We start from the raw sequence: 18,829 nt of genomic DNA, 5'->3' as shown, positions 1-18,829 counted from the left end.
TATTTACAGATGCAACCACGCTTTCCTTTGACACCAGGGTCACACTAGATGTCTCTTTTGTCACGTGATGTGGCAAGGAATCTACTTTGCAGCTTGAGTGCTTCTGTAAGACCTGGAAATGCCTGTGGGATTGTGTTCCTGAGCTCCAGTATCAGCAGGTCTTCTGTGTTTGTATGTGGCAGGAGTTACACTTTGGACAGTGCTCGAAGTACAAATCAGTACCTACATCAGAGGCTCAGAATTGTCATAATCTTTTAAACCAAAAAAAAAAAAACTCCCAACCTTCCAAGGAAAGTAGGCATTTAAAGCAAACCAACACATTGAAAAATAATTGAAAATAAATATTCACCACAATCAAATGATTTTTCATTTAAGAATTCTAAAGATTCTGAAGAAGATGAAACATCTCAGCATGACAGAGAAGTTTATCCTGCAAGTTAGCTGATAATGAGATAGGAAATAAGAACTAAAGACAAATGATCAATTCTTACTTGGTGTCAGGAAGGCAGAAATAAGATCCAAAAGGATCTCTGACAGCCCTTCTCTGATCCAGTCTGCTGGATTCAAGTGTTTTTTCAACAGTCTGATTGCTGGCTGTCAGTGGGATGGAGGTTTTGGAAGATCCTAGCGTAGGCATTCTGTGCAGCTTCAGCTACCAAAGAAATATTTCAGTCTAAAAAGGAGGACACCTTGCAAGTCTAAGGCTGAATGTGTGTTAAGCAGTGGGGATTTGCATTTTTTGATTTGTCACCTAAAGATTACCTAACTTTCTTTTCAGATTTGACCTTAAGTAGATCAGCATTTTGTGAGATGATGAGGCAATGCTCATGAGATCAAGGAGCCATCTACAAAGCTCATCTTGGCATTCAAGTGCAAGCCAAATTTTAGCTGGCTCTTGCCTGGCATTTGTTATTCCCCACTTTTTGGAACAAAACAAACAACCCCCAAACCAACAAATAAACAAAAACGCAGAGCAAAAACAAAACAAACCCTCCAAACCTAAACCCACAAACAAAAAACAAACAACCAAAACCCAGAAGGAACTGGCTGCTAACAAAGGCCCTGAAATATTTAGGCAGTAGTCTGATGTTCACATGCTGAATACAAGCCCAAGAGCTCTTGCTTGTGGAACAGCATTAAATGCCTGACTTTTAGTTTAGTAGTGAGGGTGATTGGAGGGATAACCATCTCTATTTGGCGTGGCATGCTGCAGAAATTTATTGTTATGTTTTATGTATTTCTCATTGTGGAGCTCCTGTTCCAAAGTATGCAGCTAAGCCTAGTCAGGGAGCAAATCCCAAGTCAGATTGTCTCATGCATGAAGAAAGACAGTTTGGAAGGCAGGAGTCATTAGAGGGAAAGGATTTTTCATTTTAGTTATGAAACTTAATTTCTTTTCACTGTCTTCCCTCCTTTGCCTCTCTAAAATATTGATAGAGGTTATAATTTCTGACAGTGCTGTTGATGTAAGTAGTATCCAGCATGTAAGTAGTATCCAACAGCTGAAATGGTGTAATATTGTGATGGGGCCCATCACATAGTGACAGGATTGGAAGGTGCAGCTGAAAGAGTGTATAATTTGGTATAAATGAGAATCTTGCGTCTGAGCAGTCGTGAAATTAGAGAAAATGCAGATCTGCATGCAAACTTCACAGCTCTCATATGAGTCCTGAATTTCAGCAATGATCTCTCAGGTGGGGTTTGCTGAACAGCAGTGTGTGATCACAGAGACACAAATCAGAAGGAATCCCTTCCTCAGCAATATAGTAGATTACCAAGCAAGCACATGGATTTTAATCCTACCAGAAGGTGGGTTTGTCTTGTGTTGCTTCGTGGCAAATCCTGCCTTTCCTGTCTTGGAGTGCTTTCCATCTCTGGCATTAGTGATGACTGCCATCAGACACCTGTGGTCCCACTGCTGATGGCAGATGGATCACACGTGCAAGACAGAGGAACAGCCTTACAAACCTTTGATCACTGTCCTCGAGTCGAGTATGTTTTAGGCATTAAATTTGACTCAAGGATTTTAGAACCACGGAGTGCTTTCTCTTTAGCAAAGTTTTCAGAATATTTCAGAACTAGGGAAATTTTTTTGTGCATGTCTATGCTTTGTTGGTTTGGGTTTGTTTTGTTTTGTTGGTTTTTTGTGGGTTTTTTTCATAAACCTTTTTTCAAAAACCGTTATCTTGGTTTTTTTCTTGGTGATTTCCCAGCTGCTGATAATGTTCAAAATAGCTCTGTGGTATGTGGGATCAAAACAGTTTTGGCATTAAAATAAAGCGGAGCGTTAACTGGTTTGTTTCAACAATAAAATGGGAAATAAATGAATAATTCTGGAAAATAAGTATATTATCAGATAGGCAGGACTCTGGAATTAATTTGTGAGGTGCATTGGTTATCTCCACAGTTAATTACATTTTGATTTGAAATGTGTTTAGGTGGAAGTAAACAGCAAAGTGTTTAATAGCCCCTGTATCTGGGTCACCCACGTAGGGTTTAATCCACCCCACCCCAAATGGTTTGTGGGCAGAAGGGTGTCCTGGGAACATCAAGGCTCAGCAAGATAACAGCCACTCTCTTCCCTCTGAACTTCTTAATCAACAGGTAAGCAGAAGAAATGGCTTGTGTCTGGTCAGCTCTCCCTGAGCAGCAGGCAGATGCTTTGCCCTTTCCAAAGGTGCTCTGGCAGAGGAAGGAGAGCCGTGCTCTTGTTTTGCCCATTAGGCAGCATTATCTCTGTGGAACGCCAATTCATATCTCCTCGTGCCGTGTGTGGTCCTCACATATGGGATTTTAATAACCTTCACGCTGTGCTGTGAATTCATAAACAGGGCTGATGGAGGAAAAGCACCACAGGACTTTATTTTTTAATTATTGCTCTTTTGGAAAAAACGGGGTCCGCAGGATTTTTGTGAGGGTCCTGTGGCACAACCAGCAATTGTTTTGCTGCTGCAGTGGGGTTATTCCAAGGGGAGGGGATAAATACAGTGTTCACTTATGATACACTCTTTCAGAATTGATTTTCAGTGTCCTGCATTTCGTAGCCACAATAATTCTGCTGTATTACAGTTGGAGCTGTGGAGGTCTGATTGTATGGGAGCTTTTCCCGTTTTTCTGGAATGCACTGAGCGTTTGATTTCTTACAACATACCTCTTCTCCTCCTCCTGTCTCAGCCTGTGAAACCACAGTTTACTGCTCAGTGGACACTAGCACATGGTAGCAATCTCGATATCTGTTCTGGAGAAGGCCTATTCATGCTGAATCAGTGGGGCTTTTTCCTTCTTTTTATCCCTTGTCTACCCCCAGAGTCCATCAGAGCTGCCACTTCTACATCTCAACCACGTTCCTGCACTGGTGAGGGCACCACCACTAGTCAGTAGAGCTAAAAATAACAAGAACTCACAGCATTGGTCTCCAGGCACGATTTACTATTTATTCACTGCTAACAGCCTTAGAAAGAAGACCTGTGAGGAGGACTCAACTGAAATTCCCAGTGTCCACAGATATCCTGCGAAGGAATGAGCCTGAACTGTTTGATGCAGCCAGTTCAGCAGTCCTGGAGTTATTCACACGTGCCAGGAGGGAAATTGCACTGTGGTGCCTGCCCATATCTGGTGCCACACTGTCTGGAATGAACCTGTGATGATGATCTCAGGTCGTTCTGGATTCCAGTCTTGTAACCATGCCTAATGATCTTTTATCTGGAATAAGATTTATGAGGTGTAGGTTCTGTGCAGGGTTATCATACAGCATGCAGATTGAAACTTACCATCTTATTTTCATTTTTGGAATGTTTCTCTCTCCTCCTGTATTTTGTGTGATTTTGTGTGTGGCAGGCAGTAGAAAGAACCAAGAACAGACAAGGGAAAAAAAAAAAAGAGAATAATTTTTCACTAATCATTCAGTTTTCAATATTTTGTTGTAGTTTTGGGTTCTGTTATTTTTGGGGGTTCCCCAACCTGTTGAATAATCCTCACTATTAAAAATGTGTGCTGTGTTTGTCACTAAAATTCATGTAACTTCCTCTTAGTTTTCAAAGTGGTAGAACTATAGAAATACTGAAAAAAAATTTTTGGAAATAACCTCTGGAGACCATCTTGTCCAACATCATCTATAAATAGGACTAACATCAAGGTTAGGTCAGGTCTGTGCCTCTTCAAGCTTTGAAAATCTCTAGGGATGTCGACTACAGAATCTTTTGGGTACCTGTTCCAAAGCTTAGTTGCCCTCAGATACAAAGGTGTGTTCCTTGAAAAAAGACATCTGTTTTAATGAGGTATCTGTAGCCCATCATTATCTTTTCCTCAGCTCACCTGCCTTGGTCTTTTTTAGCCACCAGAACACCGAGACTGTCCAACAACTGTGCGTGGTGGGATAGCTGAACACTCACACACACTTCTTCATACTGCATCTATAATTCTGCAGTTGCATGACTCAGAGAGAGGGATGCCAAAACTTTCACATTTGCTTTGTAAATATTTTCTCAGAATTAAGTTAATACATCATCTCAACCCTCCATCTCTCTCTTGCCGCTTTTAGTTTTGTTAGTACATATGGGCATATATGCGCTTTTTTTAAAGTCACTAAGCAGGCAGGAGAACGTAGAAATAACTGTGACTGTGGGAAAGTTTTTCAACACACACTGCCCATAGAAATGAAGAAATGTTATTTCTAAGCAAGCCAGGGTTCATTGCTGTCCTCTTGGCTTTTCCCTCAGCACAAGGTGTAGCGTTGGCATTTCTCTTGGATTAATATTTTATACTTATTTGACTTAAGTGGAATTTTTTTGTTTTTGTTTTACTTAGCAGCATACTCTAGTCCCTCAGATCTGTGTGGTGGTGAGGTGGAACTTTGCCTCTCCGGTTCCCAGTGTGTGGTTGTGAGCTGCTGATAGCTGGAGGTGCAGCAGAGCCTGCAGCATGGAGCAGCACTGTTCCAGAAGGAGGAGGAAGGGAGAGGCACAGCCTGCTTGCTGTAGAAGGCAGTTATCAGTCCTCCATTATCTCTTCCCTTTCTAGGCCATCAGTTGACGTGTATTTTGCCATATTCACGGTGCCAGCAAGCCACAGCTGTCAGCAGGCAGATGCTGTCAGAGGGCACCGATTTTCCCTCCCTTACTGCTGTCCCCATAGAACCTGTTTTTGTCAGAGCCGTGGTAGTCACTGCTGTATATCAGTGTGAGTTACAGAGCTGCTGATGAGCTGAGGTGTTGACCTTTAAGATTGCTTTTCAAGTTTCAAAGACCCTGCTGTCATTACAGTCCTTGGAAACATTAGGAATCACGAGCTACATTAAAGTCAACAGTTTAAAAAATCAAAACAAAACAAACAAAAAAAAACCACCCTACACAAACTCTGTGCACTCACAAGCAGGTGGAAGTGTAGAATCTGGTTTAACCCATTTGATGCCAGCAATAACAGGAAGCTGACTGGCCTCCTAGGTTTCCATCCCAGAAATGGTGGGAAATAGTTTGGGTAGTAACCAGGCAAGTCCATACAGCACAGAACATCAGTATGAGTGCTCATATGCAAAGAAGGATCAATGTGTTCTGCCTTTGTGTGTAGATAGCTTGCATCAAGAAAATACTCTGCATCCTTTTCACAGGTTGAAGCTGAAAGGTCTCTACTCCTGCCCAGGCAAAGGAGCAGCACCATGACCTTGTAATCACACAGAATATTTTTTTTTTTTTGAGCTGTTTCATTTTATGGCCCCGTGTCTGAATTTATTCTTCAGCAGGGCAGAGTATGTGTTGTTAAGCCCAGCCTTGCACAGAGTCTCACCCCAAGCTTGACACGAGGCATGAGAAGATTCCTTGGTGTTTCTCTTGTTGGTGCAAGTCTTGAGTCTGATTACAGATACAGAACTTGTCCATCTATGAACTGCAAATCCAAATTTCTCTTCACAAAATTAGGACATTAGGTGAAGTCTGTATGAAATCTCTGGTGATGTCAGTGGGAGTTTTACTTTTAACTGCAATGGAGGCAATCAATGTGCAATAGATTTCCAAAGAAAGTCAGGTACATTACAGTAGTATTTTTCTCTTACAGATGTATGAAAATTAATTTCTCTTTTAAAACTTTAAATTATAGGTAGAAGAGCTGTATGATTATAAGTAAACATTTTGGAGGTAGTGTTGTTTGTATCTTACAGCTATGTCATTGTCAGGTTGGACTATATGGTGGAGAAAAAGATTGATGGGGTTTATTATCTTCATCTTTTAATAAGATTTTGTTTTGCAATTGCTCCTAGCGTGTTTCACCTCATAACTTACCACCTCATTTGTGTGTGTGTGTGTGTGTTACTCAGCACCTCAGGCCTTGATCTGGTTCTGGGCTCTGTGATGAGGATGCACAGACCTGCACAGGACCCTGCTGGCTTCAGGAAGATTTGGCAGACACCACTTTGCTCAGGGGCTTTTCTTCAGCTGGGGTTTTGAAGTGAGGGCTGGTGTGGGATGTGGCAGTAGCAGAAGCTGCTCTGTCAGGCTCCATGAGTGAGAAGAACCGATACAGAATGATCTTTGAATTATTCACAAATCATTCAACCCCGGTAGTTTCCACCTGAGGGTGCAGGTGTTGTTAGTCCATGACACAAACTGGTGTCTGCATGAAATCTGCACTCCTTAAAATATGGTTAGTGGACATATGCACAGAGGATAAGATGTAAAAGCAATCAATATATGTACAGTGATCTTTTTCTTTTGAAACAGACCTTTAACTTCAAAATTTTGAAGTATGCAGCTATGCTCCAACAGCTTCCATTAATGACTTAAGAGACCGTAAAATAAATCTCCCTAATTATTTAAGCAGAACTCTTCAATCCAGTTTAACTTTCTGTCCTAGTGCCCAGTGCTATAGTGTTTGAAATTTCAGATATCTGAAAAAGAAATAGTGATTTAACCTTGTATCTTTCTGCAACAAAAAATGATCTGATGATCTTAAAATAAAAGGTATTTAAAACAAATCAATTTTTGGACCAGGACCTTGTAAGTGAAGTTTTAACCTGAAATGACATTTTTACAGAAGATTTTTAAGCCTTTATACAGTCATAAAATGGTACAGCAAATACTCCCAAGGTACCAGTGAGGGGAAAATAAATGAATGTGTCCAGAAGCAAGTATGTATTCTCTTCTAGATAAGGCATCCTGCAATTAAAAACACCGGACTTAGAAAGCTTCTTAAGGCTTATTTTGTCAAACGAAAAATGCCACTGGTTTTAATGCTATTGTAATAAACCTTATTGTTATTCCTGGCATGGATATTATTTTTTTTTTTTAATTTCAGAAAAATGGATAATTAGCATTTTAGCTTATCACTTTCCTTCCATGCATACAAATAATTTGACAGATAGACCACCAAGAGAGACAAAATTAAATAATAGGTCTAGACAGCATGGAACTGAAATAAATTAGAGGTTAAGCTTCCAGCCTGTTAGGTGGATTTTCATGGGAAAAAAGAGAGAGGGGATACACAAGGTAGTTTTCCTGACAGTTTTTGCTACTTACCTTAATATCATTTCCCCATATCAAATCCCAAATAAACTGACCTGAAATAAGACACGAACTTCATATTAGAAGTCCCCTAATTTATTTGTGAGTCCAATTTTTTTCAAGTGTATTTAGATTAGAGGCCTAACAGGCATTCCTGCATCTGTGATTCAGCCAATAAGTTCCTAGATAATGATCCATGATTAATGGTGAGTGCTGATAATAGGAGGTTATTAGAGAAAGCAAACTTGGAACAAATCTGCTGTATACATTATATACTTTACCGCCATCTGTGGGTATTTATAATAAATACAAATTAAAGTCAGTGGTTAGAGTAATCGGTGTTTTGCATACGTGCCAGAGAATTCTTTAGACATGGTCTTACAGCAGGCAACTTGGTAGTGAGAATTCTCATTAATTTATTTTTGCACAGGTACTTATTATTACTTGCAAATTAAAAGCAGGTTTTGTGGAGGGAGAGGCCTTTTGGCCTTGGCTGCTTTCAAGGATGTCACTCTGAGGTCCACTCTGCAAGGAAGGATTATGTGCTACACGGTACCCCTGCTCTGCTGCCACTCACGTTATTGGATGTGAGAAATTGTTTTTGTCCTTTTGTACTGAGATTCATTCGCTCTTCAGCCCAGGTGTTAACAGGGCATTCCTCCCTTTTATGTCTCCTTGAGTTGTAAGTGGCATTTTACCTCCTTGTGTTCCAAATTGTTTGACGAGCAAATACCCCTGTATAGAGAGGAAACCATTTTTATCTCATTGCCAAATGCAAAAACCAGCAAGGAAACGTGATACAAACAGAGAATTGCAGAAGATAAAGTCAAACTAAACATTATGATACTGATAACTTGCTGAATCAAGTGATGTGTTTTGCAAATATACTCTTGCAAATCCAGTTTTGCAGTGGAGTGATAGAAGGGATGCCATAGTTAGGATCAGGTGATTGTGTTGTGCCCTGAGTTGTTTATGATGGTTGATGGGCAGTGTCTGGTTTATGTGGGGTTTTTCCAGTAACTTTTGTGCTCAAAATTCAAGAGTCATCCTGTGGTAACGAGGGCAAGTGAGCAGTGTGGTGGATGTCAAGCTAAATGATTTATTGGATTGAGCATTCAGCAAGCAGTATTTGGTTGGAAGAATTCCCAGCTTTTGAACTATTACACAGTCATGATATTTAAAGCCTGTATATTTGTAAATGGGTAATAGATGGAGTGTCACAAATACTCTGGTTATTTATGGTCATCAACTAAACCTCTGGGATGAAGCTTTAGGAATGCTCTAGAACTAATGTAGTTAGTTTGGTTTCCCCTTTTGAACAGCTGTTGAAATTAATTTTTTCATAGACTGTTTTTCAGAGTGAATGCTGTTTTAGTGCCTGCCTTGTGAACTTGCTGTATAAGGTGGGCATGATGGGGTTTGCCTCCCTTCCATAACAATTCAGTCCTCAACAGTGTCTGACTTGAGCATTTCCACATATGTTCCTGGGCATACTTGTATTTTTATGCTGATTTTTTTTTTTAATGCGAAATAATATTCTGCTTTTATGTGCCAAAGAGTATATTCAGTGGATCTGAAACTGTAGACAATCTGCATGCCTACAGATGTCAGGATTTCTGGTTACCTACAAGCTATAGTGCTAAATCTGGGACTGAACGTATCCATTTCCATCTGTTTTCTGCTTGGGCAGTTGCAGTGTCAATGCAAAAGGCTATTCTCTCTACCTAATCCTGAGTTATTTGATTGACATGTCTGATGAAGCTTCCTTCACAACAGTGATAACTTAACAAACCATGTTTAGGTGTTTTGGTTCTTCTCATTTGCTAGATTCCATTCCCAATCTTCCTGGTTTATCTTCCTGGTTATATATCAATATTTTACTTTTTCTCCATTCCTCTTTCCCCTTACAAGTGTCTCTTTTAAACACTAAACTGCATTCTACCTTTTCATAGATCTTCTGAAGTGTTTGTTGTCCCTCTCTTCTCTTTTGGTATCCTCTTTCAATTCATTTCCTCCTCCTTTTGTGACATATTCCCATTTAGGAGAGCACATCCCTTCTGCCATCCTGCCTTGGGAGAGGAGAGTTTACCAACTACTGGGACACAGATGCAAATGCATCTTCTGTTGGCTGAGAGGGCACACACAGGACAGGAAATGCTGTCTTTAAATTTTCAATCTTTTCCCTCATTAGAACAGAGGAAAATACATAAAAAGACCTGGTTTTGTTCTTTATAGGTCATATACTTGACTCTGTTTCTACTCAAGAGTTTTCTCACTTATATTTGAGGCGTTTATTTTTCAGCTCTCGATATCATGAGATATACTTGATTCTTGCTTTATTTCAAAGCTGCCTGTGTTGTCCCCAGTAGCAGCAGCAAAATCAACAGCGTTCTGGTGAGCATTTGCTCTGCTGTATCTTGAAAGAGGTGGGAGCTGGCACAGAGTTGTCTGCAACTCTCTTAAGAGTGAGAAAGATGACACTGCATCACTTTGCACTGTGGTTTGTGTTTGGAAGGTTTGAGTTTTGTGGGGTTTGGGGTTTTGTGGTTTGGTTGTTTTGTTTTTTTTTTCCTTTCCATGAGAAAGAAAACTAAAATGTTTCAAAAATACACTTGCTGCTTGAAAGTTTGCGTGGGGCAGGCGACTCTGGCATGCAGGTTTCAACCTCTGCCCAAAATCTGAGCCTCCTTTGTTTTCTTGTCTCTTCACCACTGACATCAGGAATCCATAAGACACTTGTTCAAGCACAAGGCTGGTACAGCCCCTTTAAGGAGCTGCAACATGAGCTGCAAATCAAACAGCAGTTCTGTAACAATTGGGTCAGTGTATATAGAGAGAATTTCAACGATGGTTATTTATTCAGTCTCTTACTGTAGGATTAGTCCCATTAAGTGCCTCCTATGCATTCCCTTCCAATTCACTCAATTTAAATAAAAACTTCCTGCTAGCAGTCATGTACATATCAGTGACATTCATCTAAATAAAATATCCCAAGCACTTGAGTCTCAGGAACAGTCTTATGAAGAGGCACATCATATCCTATTTATTTGGAAATGGAATGCATGTTGATGCAGTGCTTATTTCAAAATAATGTCAAAATGTTAAAATCTTTATGAAATCTTAACATTAAATTTTATGAAGACAGGGATGTTTGCTGGGATGTGAAGCTGAGGGCTAGGACCAAAATCAACTGCTGAAGGTAAAAACCCCCACAATATAGTACCATATGAAGGGAAAGGGGAACAACCACAACTTCAGGGTAATAAGACTGTGGTTTTTTATAATTTTTATTTCCATTGCTTGATGTTAGTAATATAAGGTGATTTATATACAGTGCCATATTAAATTGATAGCTCTTGCTGGGTGAACATACAAGTACAATCTTTCCTTTCTTTAAATGTGCTGAATTTTGTATTAGGGAAGCCTGGCAAGTCTTTTCTCCCAGTCAGAGGTCTGAAGAAAGCGAGTAAGCGTAGATAAAACCAGCTTGTTTAATCACTGAAACGCAGGAAAAATTAAAATACATTTTTTGCTTGTAAAGTAGAGAAAGGCAATAAAAACAATGCCAGACGGTTAATGCCTCTCTTGTACCTTTCATTTCAAAGACCTCAAGAGAACATCAAGAAGAATAAAGGCAAAATCTATTCCCTATTGGCATCATTATAAATGTTGTATCCTCTAAAACTCTAAAGACATCCAAGAAGAGTAGAAGAATAAATGGCATTGAAATAAAGAAAGTCTCTCTGGAGCTTTGTTCAATCGGCTTTGTTAGAATTCACTCAAATAGGATGATTATAAGAAAAGATCTCATTTGTTTCAACATTAAAGGAGCAAATTAATATGTGGCAAGCTGCTAATAATTGCCTCATTATGTAGTGAATGGGCACTGCGTCCAATTTACAAAATTACAATCATATTGTTAAAGTAACAATTGGGAAAGTTTAGTCTGAGTTTCCTAACTCTCTGTCTGATTAGTTGTGGGATTCAGAATGAAACCGAGTTGGTGGTTGGAGGGAGCTCTCCAGTGCACCACTGGCCTATGGTGCTGAGAAGTCACAGGAGAAATTAAGCTTTTCATTAGTGGAAGTTCCATCTGCATAGGTCCTGAGCTGGATTTGGTCCAGCTGGAGAGTAAATCTGACAGTCTCTGCCGAGACTGGAGCTTGGCGTGCGTCTGCTCTGTCAAGACGTTGTTTTATTGAACTCCACTGACTTGGGCTGAAGTCCTGGCCAAGTGGTTGAGAGACCTGGCCTGAGGGACTTCAGCAGACCTGCAGGTCTGTGGTTGAGAAACTTGGTGATGCAGGATCTGTGCCATGGGGAAACCCACCCGTACAAATGGTCCTGGAGCTGGAATTTCAGTCTCTCGGTGGAGGCATTTGAAATGGTGGGGGAATTGTTTCAAATTGGGCATGTAAGCAGTTTTCCAAATATTGAGATCCCACGTGGAAGAGAATCATGTTTTGTGACCTACTTAAGTTAGATTTGCTTGTGACCTTTTCTAATTCTGGCTGATTTTGTTATTTAATGATTTGACCTTTGATTCTGTGAAGCCACTTCATTGCTAAATGCAAAGATTTAATAACTAGAACTGTTTGATAAGTGACCTTTATTACACAGCTATTTCTCTTTGCTAGAAAAATGGCACTGTTTTGCAAGTTCTAATTCACAGTTTTAATTATCTTTTCTATTGTCTGAAAGCTTGCACAGGAAATGGAAAGGTCAGACATTTCATTTTCTTTACTGATTAAAATATAAGCGTTCCCCAACAGTTACAATGTATCATTCAGGAAAAAGATGGGACAATTTGTCAGAATCATGCCCATCTGCTCTACTGAGGACTTCTACATCCTCCTGGTCAGCAACAAAACGAGTAATTTTCTAGCAGCAATAATAGCCCCGTGGTGTGTAGAGGTGAAATACATGTCTAAGTACATGAAAAGAAAACAAAAGGTGAACGGTTCCCTATGATTTTTTTTTTCTTTAAGTCACATGTCTGTGATGCAAGGGAATAAAGATCTTGTGAAAGTTGAGCCCTGAATTGACGTTCTCGGCCCAGAGACCATAAACAGAACAGCACAGGTTTCCGTAGGGTCCTGCCAATCTGTATCAATCCCACTGCTGCCAGACCATCTCTGCAGATGAGAGGGCAGCCTGGACTGCCTGCCAGACCCATTTTTGGTTTATCTGACAAGGCTGCTGCTGAGTTAGTGTTTAATTGCTACCCTGGTGTTTGTGATGCAGACACCTCTAAACGGTTGCTGTTAATTGCAAAACAGATCACCAAGAAGGCACATTTTCTCTATTTTTCCAGTTTCTTTCTCTCTGCATTCTGTGTAAGAATTGTCTCTCTGCTTCTGTTCATCATTAATACAAATAACACAGCAAGTTAAATGGCAGAGTGGTAGTTTTTCATGCAGGTTATGGCTATCATGGGCAACCTGGCTGCTGAAAATCTACATATGGGAAAATGGTGTGAGATATGTAGGACCCTGGAGTATGAGGTGAGGGGGAACAATAGCACATCACTTCAGCTCCTCCAGGATCACAGGGATCTGTCAACTGTGTCCTAGTTCAGTACCAGAAGCAGCACCAGCATCTGCCCAGGGACTTCACCTATCCAGCCCCTCGGGCACCAAAATCCCTGTGCCTGAATGGCCCCTGGGGGAGCCACCTGACAGATCAGCTACATTGGAGAAGCTTTTGAGTCTTAAGAGTGATGAGACAGCCATAAATGAGCTGGGTTGTAGTAACAAACAGGAATGTTGTGTTAAATGAGGAAAATGAGAAAGTTATTGCATGTGGATTTATGTGGATTACTGAGACTGCCCCTTTTGTCTGTGAGGCTCAAACCAGCACCACCAGCTGCTGGCCTGTGTCCACATGGAGTTCAATGAAAGAATATTGACGTGTGTTTTCTCATATGTTGAGGGAGATGATGCAAAAAAATGGTAAGGTCAGTGGATGATTCTGGAGTCAGTGGAATATCTGTCACGGGTGTCAGTCAGTCTCCCAGCTCTCTCTGGGATCTGTTGGGAAATATGCATACTGGGACGTGTAAAATCTCTCTACATTGTAAAAAATGTTTATTCTGAGATAGGGCTGGGAGGGGGCAAGCCTCTGCCTCTGTTGAAGAAGAGCAGATTGTATGTTGACCTAGTGCAGGCATTCAGTATTATGAAAGCACTTTATAAATTGGAACAAGATAAATGAATCACAACAAAAGAACTAGAAAACCAGGGGACACAATTGCAGGAGTGAGTGTACTCAGTTTATTCGAGCAGAACAGTTACACTCAGTGAATAGAAGATGTGCAATGCATTTCTAACTAAGGTCAGAAAATCAAATAATTTCAAATTTAAGCTCCATTTTAACAGAGAAGGAAGAATTTTTTTGGGAAAAAAAAAGCAAACCAGCACTGAGGTTGAGACAAATTTGAATGGAACCGGATTCTTGACCAAATTGGCTCTTCCTATCCAGCAGTTTCATATTCAGCATTTGTTAGTTTGAAAGTTCACCCTGAAAACTATAAATTAATCTACTGGGACTTTAACAATTCACTTCATGTTAGGATGTGAGTTATGCTCATGGATTTGTTTAGGTCACCCAGCCATGTCCTCATAATGTATCTTAGAGAGAATGTCTGTAACTGTAAACAGAAAGACTCTTGTGTTCAGCTGCATCTCCTGGGATTTCATCCCTGCTGTCAGAGAACTATGCAAGGCAGCACTCTAAAAGTACAACAGCTATAAAAAAACACATGGTGTTCTGTAAAGGAAACATGGCCAATGCTTTTGCATGGAATCAGGAATCTTTAGCTATTGATGAAACGAGGAGAGAATGTTTTCATGAACCATTCACATGGAGAAATCCAATCAATCACAATAAGGAAATCAAAGCTTTGAAATGGTGAGATTTATTGCAGAAGTCTTGCAGGATGCATCTTAGTTCAGTACAATATTTGTCACCCAAAGAGGAGATATTTTAGCTGTTACAGTTTGAGTCGCTTCAGGTGTTTATCTCTTGTCCTTATACTACGCCCCCTTATCAAAGAATTTGATGTTTTGTCAGCAACCACGTCCTGAGGTTATAGCGGTCAAATGTAGCCAGGATATTCACCCACATCAGCTAAATGAGGTGTGATTGTGAAGAGAAATAACCACGAGTCTGATCAGAAAAACACCCAGGATTCTGTCAGACTAAATGTTCAAAGAACGTGAAGGGAATTATTCCTAAAAAAGATTAAACTGAAGTCACTGGCTCCCAGCTGTGAGTATGACAGAGGATCAAGTCTGTGACCGTGCAAAAAATTGTGGGTGATCTCTGGCCCGAACAATCTTCTGTAGGTTTTTTTGATGGATTTAGTTTTCATTTGATGTAGATTTCTAACTGAACTTCTCATACAATCCAATTTAAATACAGGGCATTTCCTTTTAGTCTGTTGGTACAAAAGAACCAAAAAAACCATTTTACTCTTTATACTTTGACAAATGGAACATCAGATAAGTCCCTATATCTCTGTTAGATAATTTTTTTCCTATTTTCAATTCATTCTGGAGAAATGGCACCCTGGAATATGGTCAGGAAATACTGTCTTTTACTTCAGTTTTCCCAGGATCAATTTCCTAGTTCACGTGTCACCAGTCCATCTGCCTCTCATTTTTCATGGGTCATAACCACGCTCTGGAGAGAGCAGCATACTTCTCTGTCTACGTGTCCTTTCCAACTGCAGGATTTCCATGCTACTAGATAACTTTTTAGATACACACCTAAATCTTTTGACTTCTGTCACAAATTTTGGAACTATTCATTCAGACACAGAAGCACAGTCAGTGTATAGTTAAATTTACAGCATTGCTTTTTCAGTCGTATTTTCCCTATTGTTGACAACACCTTGTTAAAAGACATTGATCTAAGTATTGTTTTCTGCTGCTTCTTCATTTCCTTTGGTTTTCGTTTAGTGGAAAGAGTAACATTTAGAGGAAAAAAGGAATGATTATTTGTATAGTATGACATACAAAGTATAGTTGACTTTTCAAGGTGGAGAGCAAAGACTGGATCTGCCTATTTCACTAAAAAGGTTTGCATTCCAAGCTTTGTAGTGGTAGAGTTTTCTAGCAGCTCTACCACATGGGGATTGTGGGTTTGGATTTTTTTTCAAAGAGAAGCATTGCTGTCAATCTGTTTACATTGTACCTGCCTTTCTATTCCCTGATTTTTCAGTCCTCACGTTTTACAGAGAAGGACTTGCCACATATTTTTTGTTTCCTGTCTTGCAGCCTCTACAGCTTGACTGTGACCTCTGTGCCGTTGTTTCCAACTCGGGGCAGATGGCTGGCCAGAAGGTGGGGACCGAGATAGACAAGTCCTCCTGCATATGGAGGATGAACAACGCTCCCACGAAGGGCTACGAGGAAGATGTGGGGAAAAGGACGACCGTGAGGGTGGTCTCTCACACCAGCGTGCCTCTGCTGCTCAAGAATCCCGAGTACTTCTTCAAAGAAACCAACAGCACCATCTACGTGATCTGGGGGCCTTTCCGAAACATGAGGAAGGACGGGAATGGCATTGTGTACAACATGCTGAAGAAAGCCGTCGACAGCTACCCCAGTGCCAAAATCTACGTGACAACGGAAAAGCGCATGAGTTACTGCGACGCGGTGTTTAAGAGGGAGACGGGAAAAGACCGGTAAGTCCTGAATGTGAGGAACGATCACAGTGTTTGACAGAAGGTACATGGGATAAGGCCGTGCCGGATGCCGGCTACTGAGTGAGTCCCCAGATACATTTTTAATGGATTGTTATATGGTTTTGACTGTTATAAGCGCTTGATGAGGCAGCAGCTAGGCCCCATTTACCCCACCTACGCTACCTTCTGTTCATTCCATTTCTGTTGGCTTGAGTCCCAAGAATATTGGATATCTTCCTGAAACGTTTTCAAAGCTGTGTGTTGTTTTCAGCTCAATTTACTATTGATTAAGTTGACATTTTATTTGAAGAGGATAATCCTACACAAACAACATTTCCAAATACACAACCTTGGGATAATTCTGGATATTGCATTTTCTTCTCAGCTGAGATTCGCTGTAGCTTTTCTTCAAACACTGACCTCAGGGTTATACACTGTTTCTCTTTCTTGGTGAAAATGGATTATCAGTGATACCTTAATAGATTTAGGTTTTTACCAGAATTATACTGGAATTCTGTTTTCTATATCCGAGAATTTGTGTTTATGCTGCTCAAGTGGAGGCTGTGAGAGATGAAAGTGTGAGGGCCACTGTACTGGCTGGCATGGTCAAGGCAGAAATTGGATTTGTGGAATTAAGACCACAAAGGGCAGGAATTTGCAACTGAGCTACAAAAATTCAGATCATCTGTGTTTTGGCATGGAAGAACACCTGTCACACATACTCACTGGAGTTAACTAGGCAGGAGTTTCCAGATCGCTGCTGTGTCTTAATATTAATTTTTGAATTTGCACATCAGGAATTTGAGGTTGTGAAGGACTATAGCTGTTCTGACCAAATTAAAAATATAGATATTCACAAACAGTTAAATGCAACCTGAACTTTTGACAGCTTTTAAAGTGGAAGAGCTTGTCCTCTCAGACTTATTTCACTTTGTTATTAAAACTGCCAAAATTTGGTTACAGTTGATTTTTCCTATTTTTTAAACTTTGAAACATAAGGGAGAGCTTGCCCATCAGCTTGTTCACCATGTGCACATGTTGCTGCTGTGATTCTGGAGTCAGAGGGAGCTCATATATGTCATAAAGTTGTCAAGGTTATCATGGCTTCTTTAGTTTAATTGAACAAACTGATGAGGAGGCTAATAGAGAAAATACAGAAGATCCATTCTTCAACATTGACCTTTAATAATCCAAGTCATCCTGTTTACATATTAATCAAGATAAATATGATCATGGGTACATTACTGCATTGCTAAAAATAAATTTGTTTACATTTATGAGTCAGTCAGGTCACAGCTGACTTTACAATACTTCATCAGAATCCTTATTGTGAGACCAGACCTTGACAAAAATCTCCTATTTTTCCTTTGAAAAAATCTCATCATTCAATGTTAAAGTATCCTCATCTGCAGCCTAATCCATTCCTCTCCAACAAATTAACACATCCCGAGCTTTACAGTTACGCAATTAACACAATACAAATGCTTCCTCTTTTCATGTCAAAAGCAGATTGAACTTCGCTTCTCCCAGTGCTTATAACAAAGTTCTTAAGCAGCCTGAAGTCAAAGTGGCCCATGTTCTTTCTCCCTAAGTGTCACCTTGTGAACAGCAGTAAATATTTATGAGCCTGCCTCCTGGCCCACATCGCATTGCGTGTGCATCCCTTTGACGCTGTGAAAAACCCACCAGTTCTCACAGTGGCAATCAGAGAAGATCCTTGTATCTGCTGCTGCAGCTTTCATTTTTCGGTCCTACTTTTCCACATCAAATGCTTAGTGATGTCTTTAACATCATTTAATGCTCTTGTCAGCCAGAAACAAGGGAAATGATTGGTGTGTCACCAGCCAACATCTTCTGTATCTCCAGAAAACATCTCGCAGTTCCCTACTAATCGTGGAGCTCAGTCTGGAAACTGTTTCATTTTCTGTAACATCTTCAATTTGCAGGACCTGTCTGCTGTTTCTAGGGAGGGTCATGAGGTTGTTAGACAGATGTGGCATTTGTGGCAGCAGTAAACGGAGAGCACAAGAGATTTGTGGGTGATGAAAATAGTTTCGTTTGTTGTGCCAGGCTATTATGATGCTGAGGCAAACTCAGGTTCCTCAGCCAAATATTCCTTTGGCTCCTCAGAGAAACACCAACCTTTGCTTGGAATATTAGATTGAACAGAGGTCTGTTTCAGCGTGTTCCCACCAAAAATTCTGGAAGGAAGCCTATTTCAAGTTATATTTTAAAATGTACTGAGTGGATTGCAACCACATCTATTTTAGCTTAATCCTAAAATACTGTCTTTATGTACAGTGTATAGTACTAATGCATAGCAAGATAGCAACAGATTTCTAGTCTGTCGAGCTTTTAATGAGCTTTCTGTTTCTACTCTTTGAAGTACAATTAGGTAATGAGTGGGACTTTTCAGTAGTTTCATCCTTGTGGTGCTGAAGTTTTTAAAGGGTGTTGTGAGAAGCAGCCAGCAGGTATGTGCTGCAAGTCACTTCTCTGCTGCAGGAAAGCTCTGGTCCTGCAGAGGGAGGTTTATTCCTGACTTCACTGAGTGCAGGTTCAAAACCCACAGCTTTGGTATTGACAAATGGTTTATTGCTGATGCATGGAAGAAACAAGAATTACCTCTAAATAACTTCCAACAAACAAG

The 18,829-nt window shown here is 40.3% G+C and overlaps 1 protein-coding gene across 2 annotated transcripts in view; it reads left to right on the top strand.

Annotated features, from left to right (window-relative positions):
• ST6GALNAC3 (ST6 N-acetylgalactosaminide alpha-2,6-sialyltransferase 3) overlaps positions 1–18,829 on the top strand; it is a 210,804-nt gene that overhangs the window by 120,111 nt on the left and 71,864 nt on the right. For both annotated transcript variants that reach the window (XM_050306898.1, XM_050306899.1), the window contains exon 3: positions 15,770–16,179. In XM_050306898.1, the coding sequence (XP_050162855.1) occupies positions 15,770–16,179 (410 nt within the window). The remainder of the gene's footprint in view (positions 1–15,769; positions 16,180–18,829) is intronic.

This window comes from Myiozetetes cayanensis, unplaced genomic scaffold (genome assembly GCF_022539395.1).
Source record: "Myiozetetes cayanensis isolate MyiCay16 unplaced genomic scaffold, myiCay2020 scf12, whole genome shotgun sequence".
NCBI classification, from domain to species: Eukaryota; Metazoa; Chordata; class Aves; order Passeriformes; family Tyrannidae; genus Myiozetetes; species Myiozetetes cayanensis.
The sequence above is the reverse complement of the archived record's forward strand: the minus strand, read 5'-3'. Positions and strand labels throughout refer to the sequence as shown.